Below are 14,355 nucleotides of genomic sequence, written 5' to 3'. Positions count from 1 at the left end.
AGGTTTTTAGAAATGTTAGCAAATGTATAAAAAAAATTAAGAAATACCTTATCTAGATGAAAGTAAAAACACGTCATTCTCTTCCCAATTCGTTTTTTTCCCACCTGTATTTTGTCAGGCCAGTGAACATGGTGGTAAACTGTACTATTTGTATGGACCCTAGGTTACCCTTTGTTATCATACTAACTGTATGTCGTATAACCTTAATTAGTGCTCCCGCTCACCTGATGTACCATGCCAGGTGTGTATAATACTGACGTTAATGGGAGAGGGAAGGGGTTACGGTGTGGTCTTTACTCCCAAATTTCACTTAAATATAACTTCCAAATGAAGAGAGACAATGATACAAAGTAATCTGTGGAAAAAATGCAACTTTATGGACAATGGTGGATGGTTCTTAAAATAACCTTTGTGTTAGGGGGCTCTTAAAAGAGCAGTTTCACTCCACGGCATACTGCCATGGGACTTCACCTGCTGGCGATGAGAAGTAGGTGGTCAGCTTCTCCCTCACCTGGAGTGCCTGTCTGGGGGTGTTGTTGGCACCTGCCCTGGTGACATCAGGTAGGGGACCATTTGGCGTGCCCATCTCCATCCGGAGCGGCTCCTGGAATGACCTCCACAGGTAGTTATAGAGAACACATGTGGCCTTCACGCAGGCATCGACATTTGAGGGGCTGAGACCAAGCACTCTCCAATACATTCTCCACCGGGCTGCCAGAATCCCAAAGGCGCATTCAACAACTAACCTTGCCCTGGACAATCGTTTGTTAAAGATCCTTACAGGCTTTGGCAATGGCAGCTGGCGTCCAGCGTATGGCCTCATGAAGTTGGGTCTTAAAGGGAAGGCCTAGTCGCCGACGAAGACGTGGGGAACAGGTCCCAGGTCTTCAGCTCCAGGGAATGATGCAGGTGGTGGAATCTCCAGGGTGCCATCCTGAAGTGCCTGGCCAAAGGCAGAGTCCCGGAGGGTCCCGATAACCATTTTTGGTTCCAGGTATAACCCTTTGGGGAAAATGTTATACATGGAACCTAAATAGGGTTCTACTTGGAACCAAAAGGGGTACTACCTGGAACCAAAAAGGGATCTCCTATGGGGACAGCCGGAGAACCCTTTTAAGTAGCTAGGTTGCACATAAAAACAATGAATCAATCAATTATGGTATCAAAGGCTTTCAAAATGTCCTAGAATGTAGCTTACCGGAGACAAATCGCCAGGCGTTCAACTGGGCTGATGGACTCCTGGTAGTTGATATCCATCCGGGCGATCCTGGCTCCAACCATCTGGAGCAGGTGATCGAACTGAATGTGGTCCAGACGAAAGTAACTTCGGAATTCCTCTCCAAACATTCGAAGCTCTTGAATGAGACGATGGAACTCCCCTGCCTGCTTTCGGGAGTTTAGCCATCTCTGGAACCACACAGACCTGCGCTTTCGGCGGGGCTGGTCCCGGTCCAACAGCGTGATCAAGACCACCTTCCTCAACGTTGGTCTCATTGTTGAAAGAGCCTACTCTGCTATCTTGACTATTGTTGCATTTCGCTCCAAAACTGCATTTGATGGAAATTATATTATAGACTCTCACAATTAATTTGTGGATGTCATCGAATAAATAATATACACTGCTCAAAAAAATAAAGGGAACACTAAAATAACACATCCTAGATCTGAATGAATGAAATATTCTTATTAAATACTTTTTTCTTTACATAGTTGAATGTGCTGACAACAAAATCACACAAATTATCAATGGAAATCAAATGTATCAACCCATGGAGGTCTGGATTTGGAGTCACACTCAAAATGAAAGTGGAAAACCACACTACAGGCTGATCCAACTTTGATGTAATGTTCTTAAAACAAGTCAAAATGAGGCTCAGTAGTGTGTGTGGCCTCCACGTGCCTGTATGACCTCCCTACAACGCCTAGGCATGCTCCTGATGAGGTGGCGGATGGTCTCCTGAGGGATCTCCTCCCAGACCTGGACTAAAGCATCCGCCAACTCCTGAACAGTCTGTGGTGCAACGTGGCGTTGGTGGATGGAGCGAGACATGATGTCCCAGATGTGCTCAATTGGATTCAGGTCTGGGGAACGGGCGGGCCAGTCCATAGCATCAATGCCTTCCTCTTGCAGGAACTGCTGACACACTCCAGCCACATGAGGTCTAGCATTGTCTTGGATTAGGAGGAACCCAGGGCCAACCGCACCAGCGTATGGTCTCACAAGGGGTCTGAGGATCTCATCTCGGTACCTAATGGTAGTCAGGCTACCTCTGGCGAGCACATGGAGGGCTGTGCGGCCCCCCAAAGAAATGCCACCCCACACCATGACTGACCCACCGCCAAACCGGTCATGCTGGAGGATGTTGCAGGCAGCAGAACGTTCTCCACGGCGTCTCCAGACTCTGTCACGTCTGTCACATGTGCTCAGTATGAACCTGCTTTCATCTGTGAAGAGCACAGGGCGCCAGTGGCGAATTTGCCAATCTTGGTGTTCTCTGGCAAATGCCAAACGTCCTGCACGGTGTTGGGCTGTAAGCACAACCCCCACCTGTGGACGTCGGGCCCTCATACCACCCTCATGGAGTCTGTTTCTGACCGTTTGAGCAGACACATGCACATTTGTGGCCTGCTGGAGGTCATTTTGCAGGGCTCTGGCAGTGCTCCTCCTGCTCCTCCTTGCACAAAGGCAGAGGTAGCGGTCCTGCTGCTGGGTTGTTGCCCTCCTACGGCCTCCTCCACGTCTCCTGATGTACTGGCCTGTCTCCTGGTAGTGCCTTCATGCTCTGGACACTACGCTGACAGACACAGCAAACCTTCTTGCCGGCGCCGAAAAGAGATGGCTGCCTCGCTTCATGTTCCTTGGAAAATATGCAGTATTTTGTTTTTTTACGTGTTATTTCTTACATCGGTACCCCGGGTAATCTTAGGTTTCATTACATACAGTCGGGAGGAACTACTGAATATACGATTAACGTCAACTCATCATCGTTCCTACCAGGAATATGACTTTCCCGAAACGGATCCAGTGTTTTGCCTTCCACACAATACAATGGATCTGATCCCAGCCGGCGACCCTGTGCGACGCCGAAAAAGGGGAAAACGTGGCGGTCTCGTGGTCAGGCTTCGGAGACGGGCACATCGCGCTCCACTCCCTAGCATACTACTCGCCAATGTCCAGTCTCTTGACAATAAGGTTGATGAAATCCGAGCACGGGTAGCATTCCAGAGAGACATCAGGGATTGCAACGTGCTCTGCTTCACGGAAACATGGCTAACTCAAGGGACGCTAACGGAGTCGGTGCAGCCAGCTGGTTTCTTCATGCATCGCGCCGACAGAAACAAACATCTTTCCGGTAAGAAGAGGGGCGGGGGGGTATGCCTTATGATTAACGAGAAGTGGTGTGATCATCATAACAACACACAAGAACTCAAGTCGTTCTGTTCACCTGATCTAGAACTCCTCACAATCAAATGTCGACCGCATTATCTACCAAGGGAATTCTCGTCAATCATAATCACAGCCGTATACATTCCCCCCCAAGCAGACACATCGATGGCCCTGAACGAACTTTATCTGACTCTTTGTAAACTGGAAACCACACACCCTGAGGCTGCATTCATCGTAGCTGGGGATTTTAACAAGGCTAATCTAAAAACAAAACTCCCTAAATTCTATCAGCATATCGATTGTGCTACCAGGGCTGGAAAAACACTAGACCATTGTTATACTAATTTCCGCGACGCTTATAAGGCCCTCCCCCGCCCCCCTTCCGGAAAAGCTGACCACGACTCCATTTTGTTGATTCCAGCCTACAAACAGAAACTCAAACAACAAGCTCCCGCGCTCAGGTCTGTTCAACGCTGGTCCGACCAATCTGAATCCACGCTTCAAGACTGCTTCGATCACGCGGATTGGAATATGTTCCGCATCGCGTCCAACAACAATATTGACGAATATGCTGATTCGGTGAGCGAGTTCATTAGGAAGTGCATTGACGATGTCGTACCCACAGCAACGATAAAAACATTCCCAAACCAGAAACCGTGGATTGACGGCAGCATTCGCGTGAAACTGAAAGCGCGAACCACTGCTTTTAACCAGGGCAAGGTGACCGGAAGCATGACCGAATACAAACAGTGTAGCTATTCTCTCCGCAAGGCAATCAAACAGGCTAAGTCTCAGTACAGAGACAAAATCGAGTCGAAATTCAACAGCTCAGACACAAGAGGTATGTGGCAGGGTCTACAGTCAATCACGAATTACAAAAAGAAAACCAGCCCCGTCGAGGACCAGGATGTCTTGCTCCCAGACAGGCTAAACAACTTTTTTGCCCGCTTTGAGGACAATACAGTGCCACTGACACGGCCCCCTACCAAAACCTGCGGGCTCTCCTTCACTGCAGCCGAGGTGAGTAAAACATTTAAACGTGTTAACCCTCGCAAGGCTGCAGGCCCAGACGGCATTCCCAGCCGCGTCCTCAGAGCATGCGCAGACCAGCTGGCTGGTGTGTTTACGGACATATTCAATCAATCCTTATCCCAGTCTGCTGTTCCCACATGCTTCAAGAGGGCCACCATTGTTCCTGTTCCCAAGAAAGCTAAGGTAACTGAGCTAAACGACTACCGCCCCGTAGCACTCACTTCCGTCATCATGAAGTGCTTTGAGAGACTAGTCAAGGACCATATCACCTCCACCCTACCGGACACCCTAGACCCACTCCAATTTGCTTACCGACCCAATAGGTCCACAGACGACGCAATCGCAACCACACTGCACACTGCCCTAACCCATCTGGACAAGAGGAATACCCATGTGAGAATGCTGTTCATCGATTACAGCTCAGCATTTAACACCATAGTACCCTCCAAACTCGTCATCAAGCTCGAGACCCTGGGTCTCGACCCCGCCCTGTGCAACTGGGTCCTGGACTTCCTGACGGGCCGCCCCCAGGTGGTGAGGGTAGGTAACAACATCTCCACCCCGCTGATCCTCAACACTGGGGCCCCACAAGGGTGCGTTCTGAGCCCTCTCCTGTACTCCCTGTTCACCCACGACTGCGTGGCCATGCACGCCTCCAACTCAATCATCAAGTTTGCGGATGACACTACAGTGGTAGGCTTGATCACCAACAACGACGAGACGGCCTACAGGGAGGAGGTGAGGGCCCTCGGAGTGTGGTGTCAGGAAAATAACCTCATACTCAACGTCAACAAAACAAAGGAGATGATTGTGGACTTCAGGAAACAGCAGAGGGAGCACCCCCCTATCCACATCGACGGGTCAGTAGTGGAGAAGGTGGAAAGTTTTAAGTTCCTCGGTGTACACATCACGGACAAACTGAATTGGTCCACCCACACAGACAGCGTTGTGAAGAAGGCGCAGCAGCGCCTCTTCAACCTCAGGAGGCTGAAGAAATTCGGCTTGTCACCAAAAGCACTCACAAACTTCTACAGATGCACAATCGAGAGCATCCTGTCGGGCTGTATCACCGCCTGGTACGGCAACTGCTCCGCCCACAACCGTAAGGCTCTCCAGAGGGTAGTGAGGTCTGCAGAACGCATCACCAGGGGCAAACTACCTGCCCTCCAGGACACCTACACCACCCGATGTCACAGGAAGGCCATAAAGATCATCAAGGACAACAACCACCCAAGCCACTGCCTGTTCACCCCGCTATCATCCAGAAGGCGAGGTCAGTACAGGTGCATCAAAGCAAGGACCGAGAGACTGAAAAACAGCTTCTATCTCAAGGCCATCAGACTGTTAAACAGCCACCACTAACATTTAGCGGCCGCTGCCAACATACTGACTCAACTCCAGCCACTTTAAAAATGGGAATTGATGGAAATTATGTAAAAATGTACCACTAGCCACTTTAAGCAATGCCACTTAATACTATGTTTACATACCCTACATTACCCATCTCATATGTATATATACTGTACTCTATATCATCTACTGCATCTTGCCATCTTTATGCAATACATGTACCACTAGCCACTTTAAACTATGCCACTTTATGTTTACATACCCTACAGTACTCATCTCATACGTATATACCGTACTCTATACCATCTACTGCATCTGCCATGCCGTTCTGTACCACCACTCATTCATATATCTTTATGTACATATTCTTTATCCCTTTACACTTGTGTGTGTGTGTGTAAGGTAGTAGTGTGGAATTGTTAGGTTAGATTACTGTTGGTTATTACTGCATTGTCGGAACTAGAAGCACAAGCATTTCGCTACACTCGCATTAACATCTGCTAACCATGTGTATGTGACTAATAAAATTTGATTTGATTTGATTTGCCACAGCTCGCATTGATGTGCCATCCTGGATGAGCTGCACTACCTGAGCCACTTGTGTGGGTTGTAGACTCCGTCTCATGCTACCACTAGAGTGAAAGCACCACCAGCATTCAAAAGTGACCAAAACATCAGCCAGGAAGCATAGGAACTGAGAAGTGGTCTGTGGTCACCACCTGCAGAACCACTCCTTTATTGGGGGTGTCTTGCTAATTGCCTATAATTTCCACCTGTTGTCTATTCCATTTGCACAACAGCATGTGAAATGTATTGTCAATCAGTGTTGCTTCCTAAGTGGACAGTTTGATTTCACAGAAGTGTGATTGACTTGGAGTTACATTGTGTTTAAGTGTTCCCTTTATTTTTTTGAGCAGTGTACTTGGCAAATAAATGAATAAAAACATGTAAAGAAATTCTCCAGTCAAACTGTTTTTATTATGTAATCCCACACATTTTTTACTGGATATGTGTGCAACAAAAATTCAACATTCACATTTTGCTACTTTCTGTCAAGTCCATGCATACAATTTGACCACACAGAACGCTCTGCAACTGCCTCTGCAACTGCCTCTGCAACGCAATGCTGCAAGGCAAACGCAGCGTTCCATTGGAAATGAATGTACTTCTGGTGTGTCGAAACGCACACACAATCGGTGTGTTCGAAGCGTAATGACGTCCTTAGCGAACGTTATCGCTACGTGCTTGTTCGTGAAACATGTAGTTGGCTCCTAAATAATGATGCATCTGGTACTATCGTCTTAATGTTTAAAGGGATACGTCAGGATTTTGGCAATGTAGCCCTTCACCTTCTTCCCCAGGGTCATATGAACTCGTGGATACCATTTGTGTGTGTCTGCGTGCAGTTTGGAGGTAGGTGCTAACTAGCGTTAGCGCAATGACCGGAAGTCTATGGTAACTGCTAGTAGATACCATGAACTTCGTCATTGCGAAAATGCTGGTTAGCATTGGCTCGCGAAACTACCTCAAACGTCCTTAATACTAGATACAGATTTGTTTTTCTCATGAGTTCATTAGACTCTAAATAAAGGGCAGACCATTGCCAAAATCCTTAAGTATTCCTTTAAATTACATCACAGGCCCAGAGCAGTTTCAGCAAGATAACAGATCCATCTGAGATGTGTAAATATTAGGCAAAGAACCAAGGACTGCCATGACCCAGACACAGTATACTGTAACAGTAACGATGGATACTAGTTCAGTATCAAATGTAATCAATGGACAGACAAACGACACCAGTTCATGTATAAATGAGCGATGTTTAATTGATTGGTACATTAAATCAAACATGTGAAGAAGAAAAAACTTTCATAATTGGCTGACCACAACATACATTAAGTGGTTCCACACTGATAATAAAACTGGCTATAGACACAGACGTAGAGTAAGTAGAGCATTTAGAGTCAGTGGTGAGATCTACATTATACTTAAACACACATTAATACTTCATTTTATTCATTAAAATTGATCCTGTTCGATAGTTGTCTTAGATATAATGAAAGACGACCTTTTGGAACACGTATTTTCATTCCATTTGGTAAACATGCTGTTTTACATTTAACACTGCTGTTTATTTAGTATGAGACGACCAAGCAATGGAATAAAGAGGGGAGTGGAAAATGTCAGTCAAGATATCAAATAAATACAGGGTATAACTGCAGAATGTTTTGTCTTTTCCATTGATAAGGCAAAGTAAAGAATCTAAAACTCTAACATTCAAAATTCACTGTGCTGATTCATCTACTTTGTATAGTGAGTTTTTCTACTTTACATTTACTCTGCACTGTTGAGGAAGTAAGCATTCTACTACTGTTACACGCGCTATTCTGTGCATGTGACAAATAAACTGATTCATTTTAGCCTTATATAATAGTGACAGCTGCAGGCTTCCTCCTAGAACACCATGGCCCAGTGGTCTTATTGCAAGAGATTTGCATTTACTGAAAGGCAGCAATTCAGCTGTCAGGTACGGTGGATGTTAAATTAGAAGTGGTTGAATAGCAGATCTCCAATACATTTGCTCAATATACTTCAGCCAGTTGCCATAATGAATCTCACACATTCAATGTGACACATTCAAGAACAGTTTACAGGGGAAAAAGTCTCAAACATGATTCATCTCTGGAAATAGACATTGGAACATTACAGGCATTTATTTCCCTTTTTATTAAAACAAAATGTCTTTACTTTTTAAAAATGCATCTTTCCTTGGCTTATCTACAGTAGAACAATACAAATAGGCTATAAGTTCAAATAAAGATTCCAAAGCTGGATCATGAGCCAGAGTCCTTGATCCCTCAAAGAGCTAAACACACTCAAAAGTATACTTTAGTGTTTCAAGCATGGTCTCCTTGTAAAACCAAGCTTTTCAAATTCAATGACTAGAGCTAAACTTGGTGAAAGCAATTGAACCATCTTTGCTCTTGAGCTCCAGGATATGAGTATTTCAACACACCTGCAACCTGCTCTAGCAAACCAATATGTTGACCTTCAGTGGCATGACTTATATTAAGACGTTGCGTCAAACACACTCCTATATGTATTTATTTGGTCAGTGAATCTAAAACTTAAATTAGGATCTATACTCCAGCACGTTAGATCAAATGTTTGATATGAGGCGACAGTACAGAATGCCACATTTATTTGAGGGTATTTTCATTCAAATCTGTTTTACTGTTTAGAAATGACAGCACTTGATGCATCTATACTGTGAGTCTTGCGGGGCATCTTAATGGATATGATTGCCTTCATTTCAGAACGGGCAAAACTGTTATTTGTGAAGTACACTGGAAACATGAATAGTTATTGAATAATCAGGTTTGGCCACTCATTAAGCACAAGCTTCCAAATGGGAATGAACCAATTCATTCTTCATCATGAGGTTTCTAAACATCACGTAATAGAACTTCCTTTGAAAGGATATGAACCCGGTGTTTGGGAGGGGCTACTACATTCATAAGCAGGAGGGTAGTACATTAAATCACAGCAGCATGTTCACTGTGACTCCCTTATCAAGGAAGCAAGAGGAAACTAGGGCAAATAAGACCTGGTACTGAAAAATAAAATACCAAAAATTCAGTTAGAAAACTCCAGAAAATACATTTCACATTTATTTCTACACCTGCCCTGCTAAAAGAGTGAACATAAACGGGATACATTTGTCTTTAGTGAGTTATTACTGGGTACATTTCCTAGGTAGCCAAATCGATAGCTGCAACCCAAAAGTTGAGCAATGTATTTCATGACTGCATTTCTGGATGACCAGGAGGCCAAACCTAGCCTGGAACCCAGACCTGTTCTGTGTAACAATCTACTCCTTGACATGTGTCATGGCAAACTGTTTGTTATATGACAGAGTGGTAAGGAGTGGAATGTTAGCACAAAACAAGTCTGGATCCCAGGCTATGCCAAACCCATTGCCCCAACAATCTGTCACCCTTGCCCGACACGTGAGTGACAACCCGTCTGGACATCAACGACAGACACACCAACCAGTTCAATGTTAAAGAACACTAGAAGATTTGACAAAATGGCCATTGCATTTACTTTGCAGCTCCACTACTGTGGCTGGTGTGTGTATATTGATATTAAACACCAGAAAGCTTCGCAAATATAAAGCATGCAGCATTTAAACTTCTTATTATATAAAAATACATTAAAACGGTGTGCTCAGAAGTCCATCTTCTTACCATGGCCAAGGGTGCTACAACTCTCTCTCTTCAGAGATATTAGTGGCCACATTTCCTGAGTATCCAAATTGAAAGCTGTAACACAAAGGTCGAGCACTGGTCACCATGTCTGTTTTTCTGGATGACCAGGAGGCCAAACCTAGCCTGGAACCCAGACCTGTTCTGTGTAACAATCTACTCCTTGACATGTGTCATGGCAAACTGTTTGTTATATGACAGAGTGGTAAGGAGTGGAATGTTAGCACAAAACAAGTCTGGAACCCAGGCTAGGCCAAACCCATTGCCCCAACAATCTGTCACCCTTGCCCGACACGTGAGTGACAACCCGTCTGGACATCACACCAACCAGTTCAATGTTTAAGAACACTAGAAGATTTGACAAAATGGCCATTGCGTTTACTTTGCAGCTCCACTACTGTGGCTGGTGTGTGTATATTGATATTAAACACCAGAAAGCTTCGCAAATATAAAGCATGCAGCATTTAGCTGAAACGGCATTGGTGGCTATGACGGCAGTAAGAACTCAAAAGAACACATGAAACTGAGCAACAGTTGTTTTAGTGAGCAAAGAAAAGAGGGAGGAGCCATGACAGGAAACAAGCCTTGATTGGATGTTAGTTAATGAAATGAGAATGACTTACCGTGCTCTATATTTGTAGATTATAAATCCTATAATACAAACACCGACTAGAAAGAAAAAAGGAGAAGTTTGAATCCTTTAGGTATTATTTTGTTTAACATATAAAGTAGTTAATTTTTACTTGGCAAAGAGTTTAACACCACAACATTCCTTCTCCTTATTGTGAACAACATTAATTTAAAAAAAGGGATGTCAAAAGAAAGGGGTATTGGTATAGGTTTGTGTGCCAGTAACAATAGAAAAGTATTACAAATAACTTCATGTCTGTCCTGCAAGGTAAGGCTTGAACAGAATACTACCATGGTAATAAAAATAAACTCAGCAAAAAAAGAAACGTCCCTTTTTCAGGACCCTGTCTTTCAAAGATAATTCGTAAAAATCCAAATAACTTCAGATCTTCATTGTAAAGGGTTTAAACACTGTTTCCCAATGCTTGTTCAATGAACCATAAACAATTAATGAACATGCACCTGTGGAACGGTCGTTAAGACACTAACAGCTTACAGATGGTAGGCAATTGAGGTCTCAGTTATGAAAACTTAGGACACCAAAGATGCCTTTCTACTGACTGAAAAACACCAAAAGAAAGATGCCCAGGGTCCCTGCTCATCTGTGTGAACATGCCTTAGGCATGCTGCAAGGAGGCATGAGGACTGCAGATGTGGCCAGGGCAATAAATTGCAATGTCCGTACTGTTAGATGCCTAAGACAAAGCTACAGGGAGACAGGACGAACAGCTGATCGTCCTCGCAGTGGCAGACCACGTGTAACAACACCTGCACAGGATCGGTACATCCGAACATCACACCTGCAGGACAGGTACAGGACGGCAACAACAACTGCCCGAGTTACACCAGGAACGCACAATCCCTCCATCAGTGCTCAGACTGTCCGCAATAGGCTGAGAGAGGCTGGACTGAGGGCTTGTAGGCCTGTTGTCTGGTGAGGACCTGCCTTCCATCACCGGCAACAACGTCACCTATGGGCACAAACCCACCGTCGCTGGACCAGACAGGACTGGCAAAAAGTGATCTTCACTAACGAGTCGCGGTTTTGTCTCACCAGGGGTGATGGTCGGATTCGCGTTTATCATAGAAGGAATGAGCGTTACACCGAGGCCTGTACTCTGGAGCGGGATCGATTTGGAGGTGGAGGGTCCGTTGTGGTCTGGGGCGGTGTGTCACAGCATCATCGGACTGAGCTTGTTGTCATTGTAGGCAATCAATGCTGTGTGTTACAGGGAAGACATCCTCCTCCCTCATGTGGTACCCTTCCTGTAGGCTCATCCTGACATGACGCTCCAGCATGACAATGCCACCAGCCATACTGCTCGTTCTGTGCGTGATTTCCTGCAAGACAGGAATGTCAGTGTTCTTCCATGACCAGCGAAAAGCCCAGACCTCAATCCCATTGAGCACGTCTGGGACCTGTTGGATCGGAGGGTGAGGGCTAGGGCCATTCCCCCCCAGAAATGTCCGGGAACTTGCAGGTGCCTTGGTGGAAGAGTGGGGTAACATCTCACAGCAATAACTGGCAAATCTGGTGCAGTCCATGAGGAGGAGATGCACTGCAGTACATAAAGCAGCTGGTGGCCACACAAGATACTGACTGTTACTTTTGATTTTGACCCCACCTTTGTTCAGGGACACATTATTCCAGTTCTGTTAGTCACATGTCTGGGGAACTTGTTCAGTTTATGTCTCAGTTGTTGAATCTTGTTATGTTCATACAAATATTTACACATGTTAAGATTGCTGAAAATAAACACAGTTGACAGTGAGAGGACGCTTCTTTTTTTGCTGAGTATGTTAAAAAAATAATTATTGGTACAGCAACATTGTTGCATGACTAGATGTGAAAATGTTCAACATAAAACCAAACAAATACTGCTTATCCTGTTCGTCTTTATAAGATGGAATATAGTAAAATTCTTGCAACTTACCAAGTGCACCTAGAAATCCCAGTACTATTTTCCATGTGTGGTCTGTAAGAGAAACAAACGAGGGAAGGAATATGCCATCATGAATTTGCAGTAAATATTAAATCATCACTTAATAGCCTAAATAATGCTCAAACCATCAAAGATATCATATACAAAACCAATAGATAGCAACTGGGAGACAGCTTACTGTTGTAACATATACACGGAGTGTACAAAACATTCATATTGAGTTGCCCCCCCACCCCATTTGCCCTCAGAACAGCCTCAATTCATCAGGGCATAGACTCCACACTCAGGGGCCCCCCGAGTGACGCAGCGGTCTAAGACACTGCATCTTAGTGCAGTGGTTCGAATCCAGGCTGCATCACATCCGGACGTGATTGGGAGTCCCATAGGGCGGGCACAATTGGCCCAGCGTCGTCCGGGGTAGGCCGTCATTGTAAATAAGAATGTAATTTTTTTCTTTTTTAAAAAGGGATGCTGGCCCATGTTGACACGAATGCTTCCCGCAGTTGTGTCAAGTTGGCTGGATGTCCTTTGGGTGGTGGACCATTCTTGATACACACTAAACTATTGAGCATGTAAAACCCAGCAGCATTGCAGTTCTTGACACAAACCGGTGCGCCTGGCACCTAGTACCATTTCCCGTTCCAAGGCACCTACATTTTTTGTCATGCCCATTCACCCTCTGAATGGCACACATACACAATCCATGTCTCAATCGTCTCAAGGCTTAAAAATCCTTCTTTAACCCGTCTCCTCCCCTTCATCTACACTGATTGAATTGGACTTAACAAGTGATATCAATAAGGGATCATAGCTTTCACCTGGCCAGTCTATGTCATGGAAAGAGCATGTAAAACATCAATAGGCAGCTTACTGTTGGCCGCTGGTGGATCAGTGGGAACAGGACCAGGTGCACCATCTGTTACTAAAAGAGGTGATATTAGGGTTCACACACACACTTAACACCAACAATTACAGCTTACTGGTGTTGGATAAATAAAATAAATCAAAAAGAATGCAGTGAAAGAATTAGGTGGTGTTAGAGGCATGGCATGCCAGTGAACAAACTACTTTATTTCTGTGTTAGAGGTAGTCTATGTGAAACATAACTCAAGGTCGGGTTCAGCCCTATGCGAGTACAGATTGATGTTTACTTCAAACGTTTTTGATATGGGTTGTATTTCCCCATGACTACTTGATAGGTACATTGTTACATACTGTATATTCAGATCACAATCAAGGAGAAAAGCCACCATAAACTACCACTTGTTGCCGGCCAGGTTCAAGTTGAATCTATAATTCAAGAGTCAATTAAAGTTTAGACAAGCATATCTCTGTGGACACAAATAATTAGGGGAATTTAGCGAGCATAATAGGCTGTGTGTACTTCACAGTACCAATGACAATTCTCCACCTCAGCCAGACTGACATGCAACTTTGTGTGGAGGTAATTTGAAAGCCTCACCAGAAACACACCACTGGCTTATTCTATTACCATAAAGGATCAAAGGTTAGGCTAATAAAGTCAGTTGAGGTGTTAGTAGGGCTGTGACGGTCATGTAATTGACGATAATTGGCCAGCCAAATGACTGCAGGTCACTGTAATACCCATTCAAAATGTTTTTGGGAAGCACATTTTCGGCTGTTGTAGTCGGAAGGGCTACAAAGGAATGCAATACAATTAAGCCAGTACTTATTCTTGTCTAGTCTGTCACAACACTTTACTGTTGTGATCCCTCAAATGCTT

At 44.7% G+C, this 14,355-nt stretch overlaps 1 protein-coding gene across 12 annotated transcripts in view; it reads right to left on the bottom strand.

Moving 5' to 3' along the window:
- LOC139542371 (C4b-binding protein-like) overlaps positions 1 to 14,355 on the bottom strand; it is an 80,978-nt gene that overhangs the window by 44,811 nt on the left and 21,812 nt on the right. Inside the window, exons 9-13 of one of the 12 annotated variants that reach the window (XM_071347721.1) lie at positions 13,483 to 13,533; positions 12,603 to 12,644; positions 10,662 to 10,707; positions 10,021 to 10,095; positions 7,571 to 9,383 (exon numbers count right to left, since the gene is read on the bottom strand). The exons of 6 other annotated variants lie outside the window; for them this stretch is intronic. In XM_071347721.1, the coding sequence (XP_071203822.1) occupies positions 10,035 to 10,095; positions 10,662 to 10,707; positions 12,603 to 12,644; positions 13,483 to 13,533 (200 nt within the window). In that variant the 3' untranslated portion in view covers positions 7,571 to 9,383; positions 10,021 to 10,034. 5 more of the 12 variants (XM_071347723.1, XM_071347720.1, XM_071347724.1 and 2 more) reach the window with 5 other exon arrangements.

Source organism: Salvelinus alpinus, chromosome 17 (genome assembly GCF_045679555.1).
Source record: "Salvelinus alpinus chromosome 17, SLU_Salpinus.1, whole genome shotgun sequence".
Classification (NCBI taxonomy): Eukaryota; Metazoa; Chordata; class Actinopteri; order Salmoniformes; family Salmonidae; genus Salvelinus; species Salvelinus alpinus.
The sequence above is the reverse complement of the archived record's forward strand: the minus strand, read 5'-3'. Positions and strand labels throughout refer to the sequence as shown.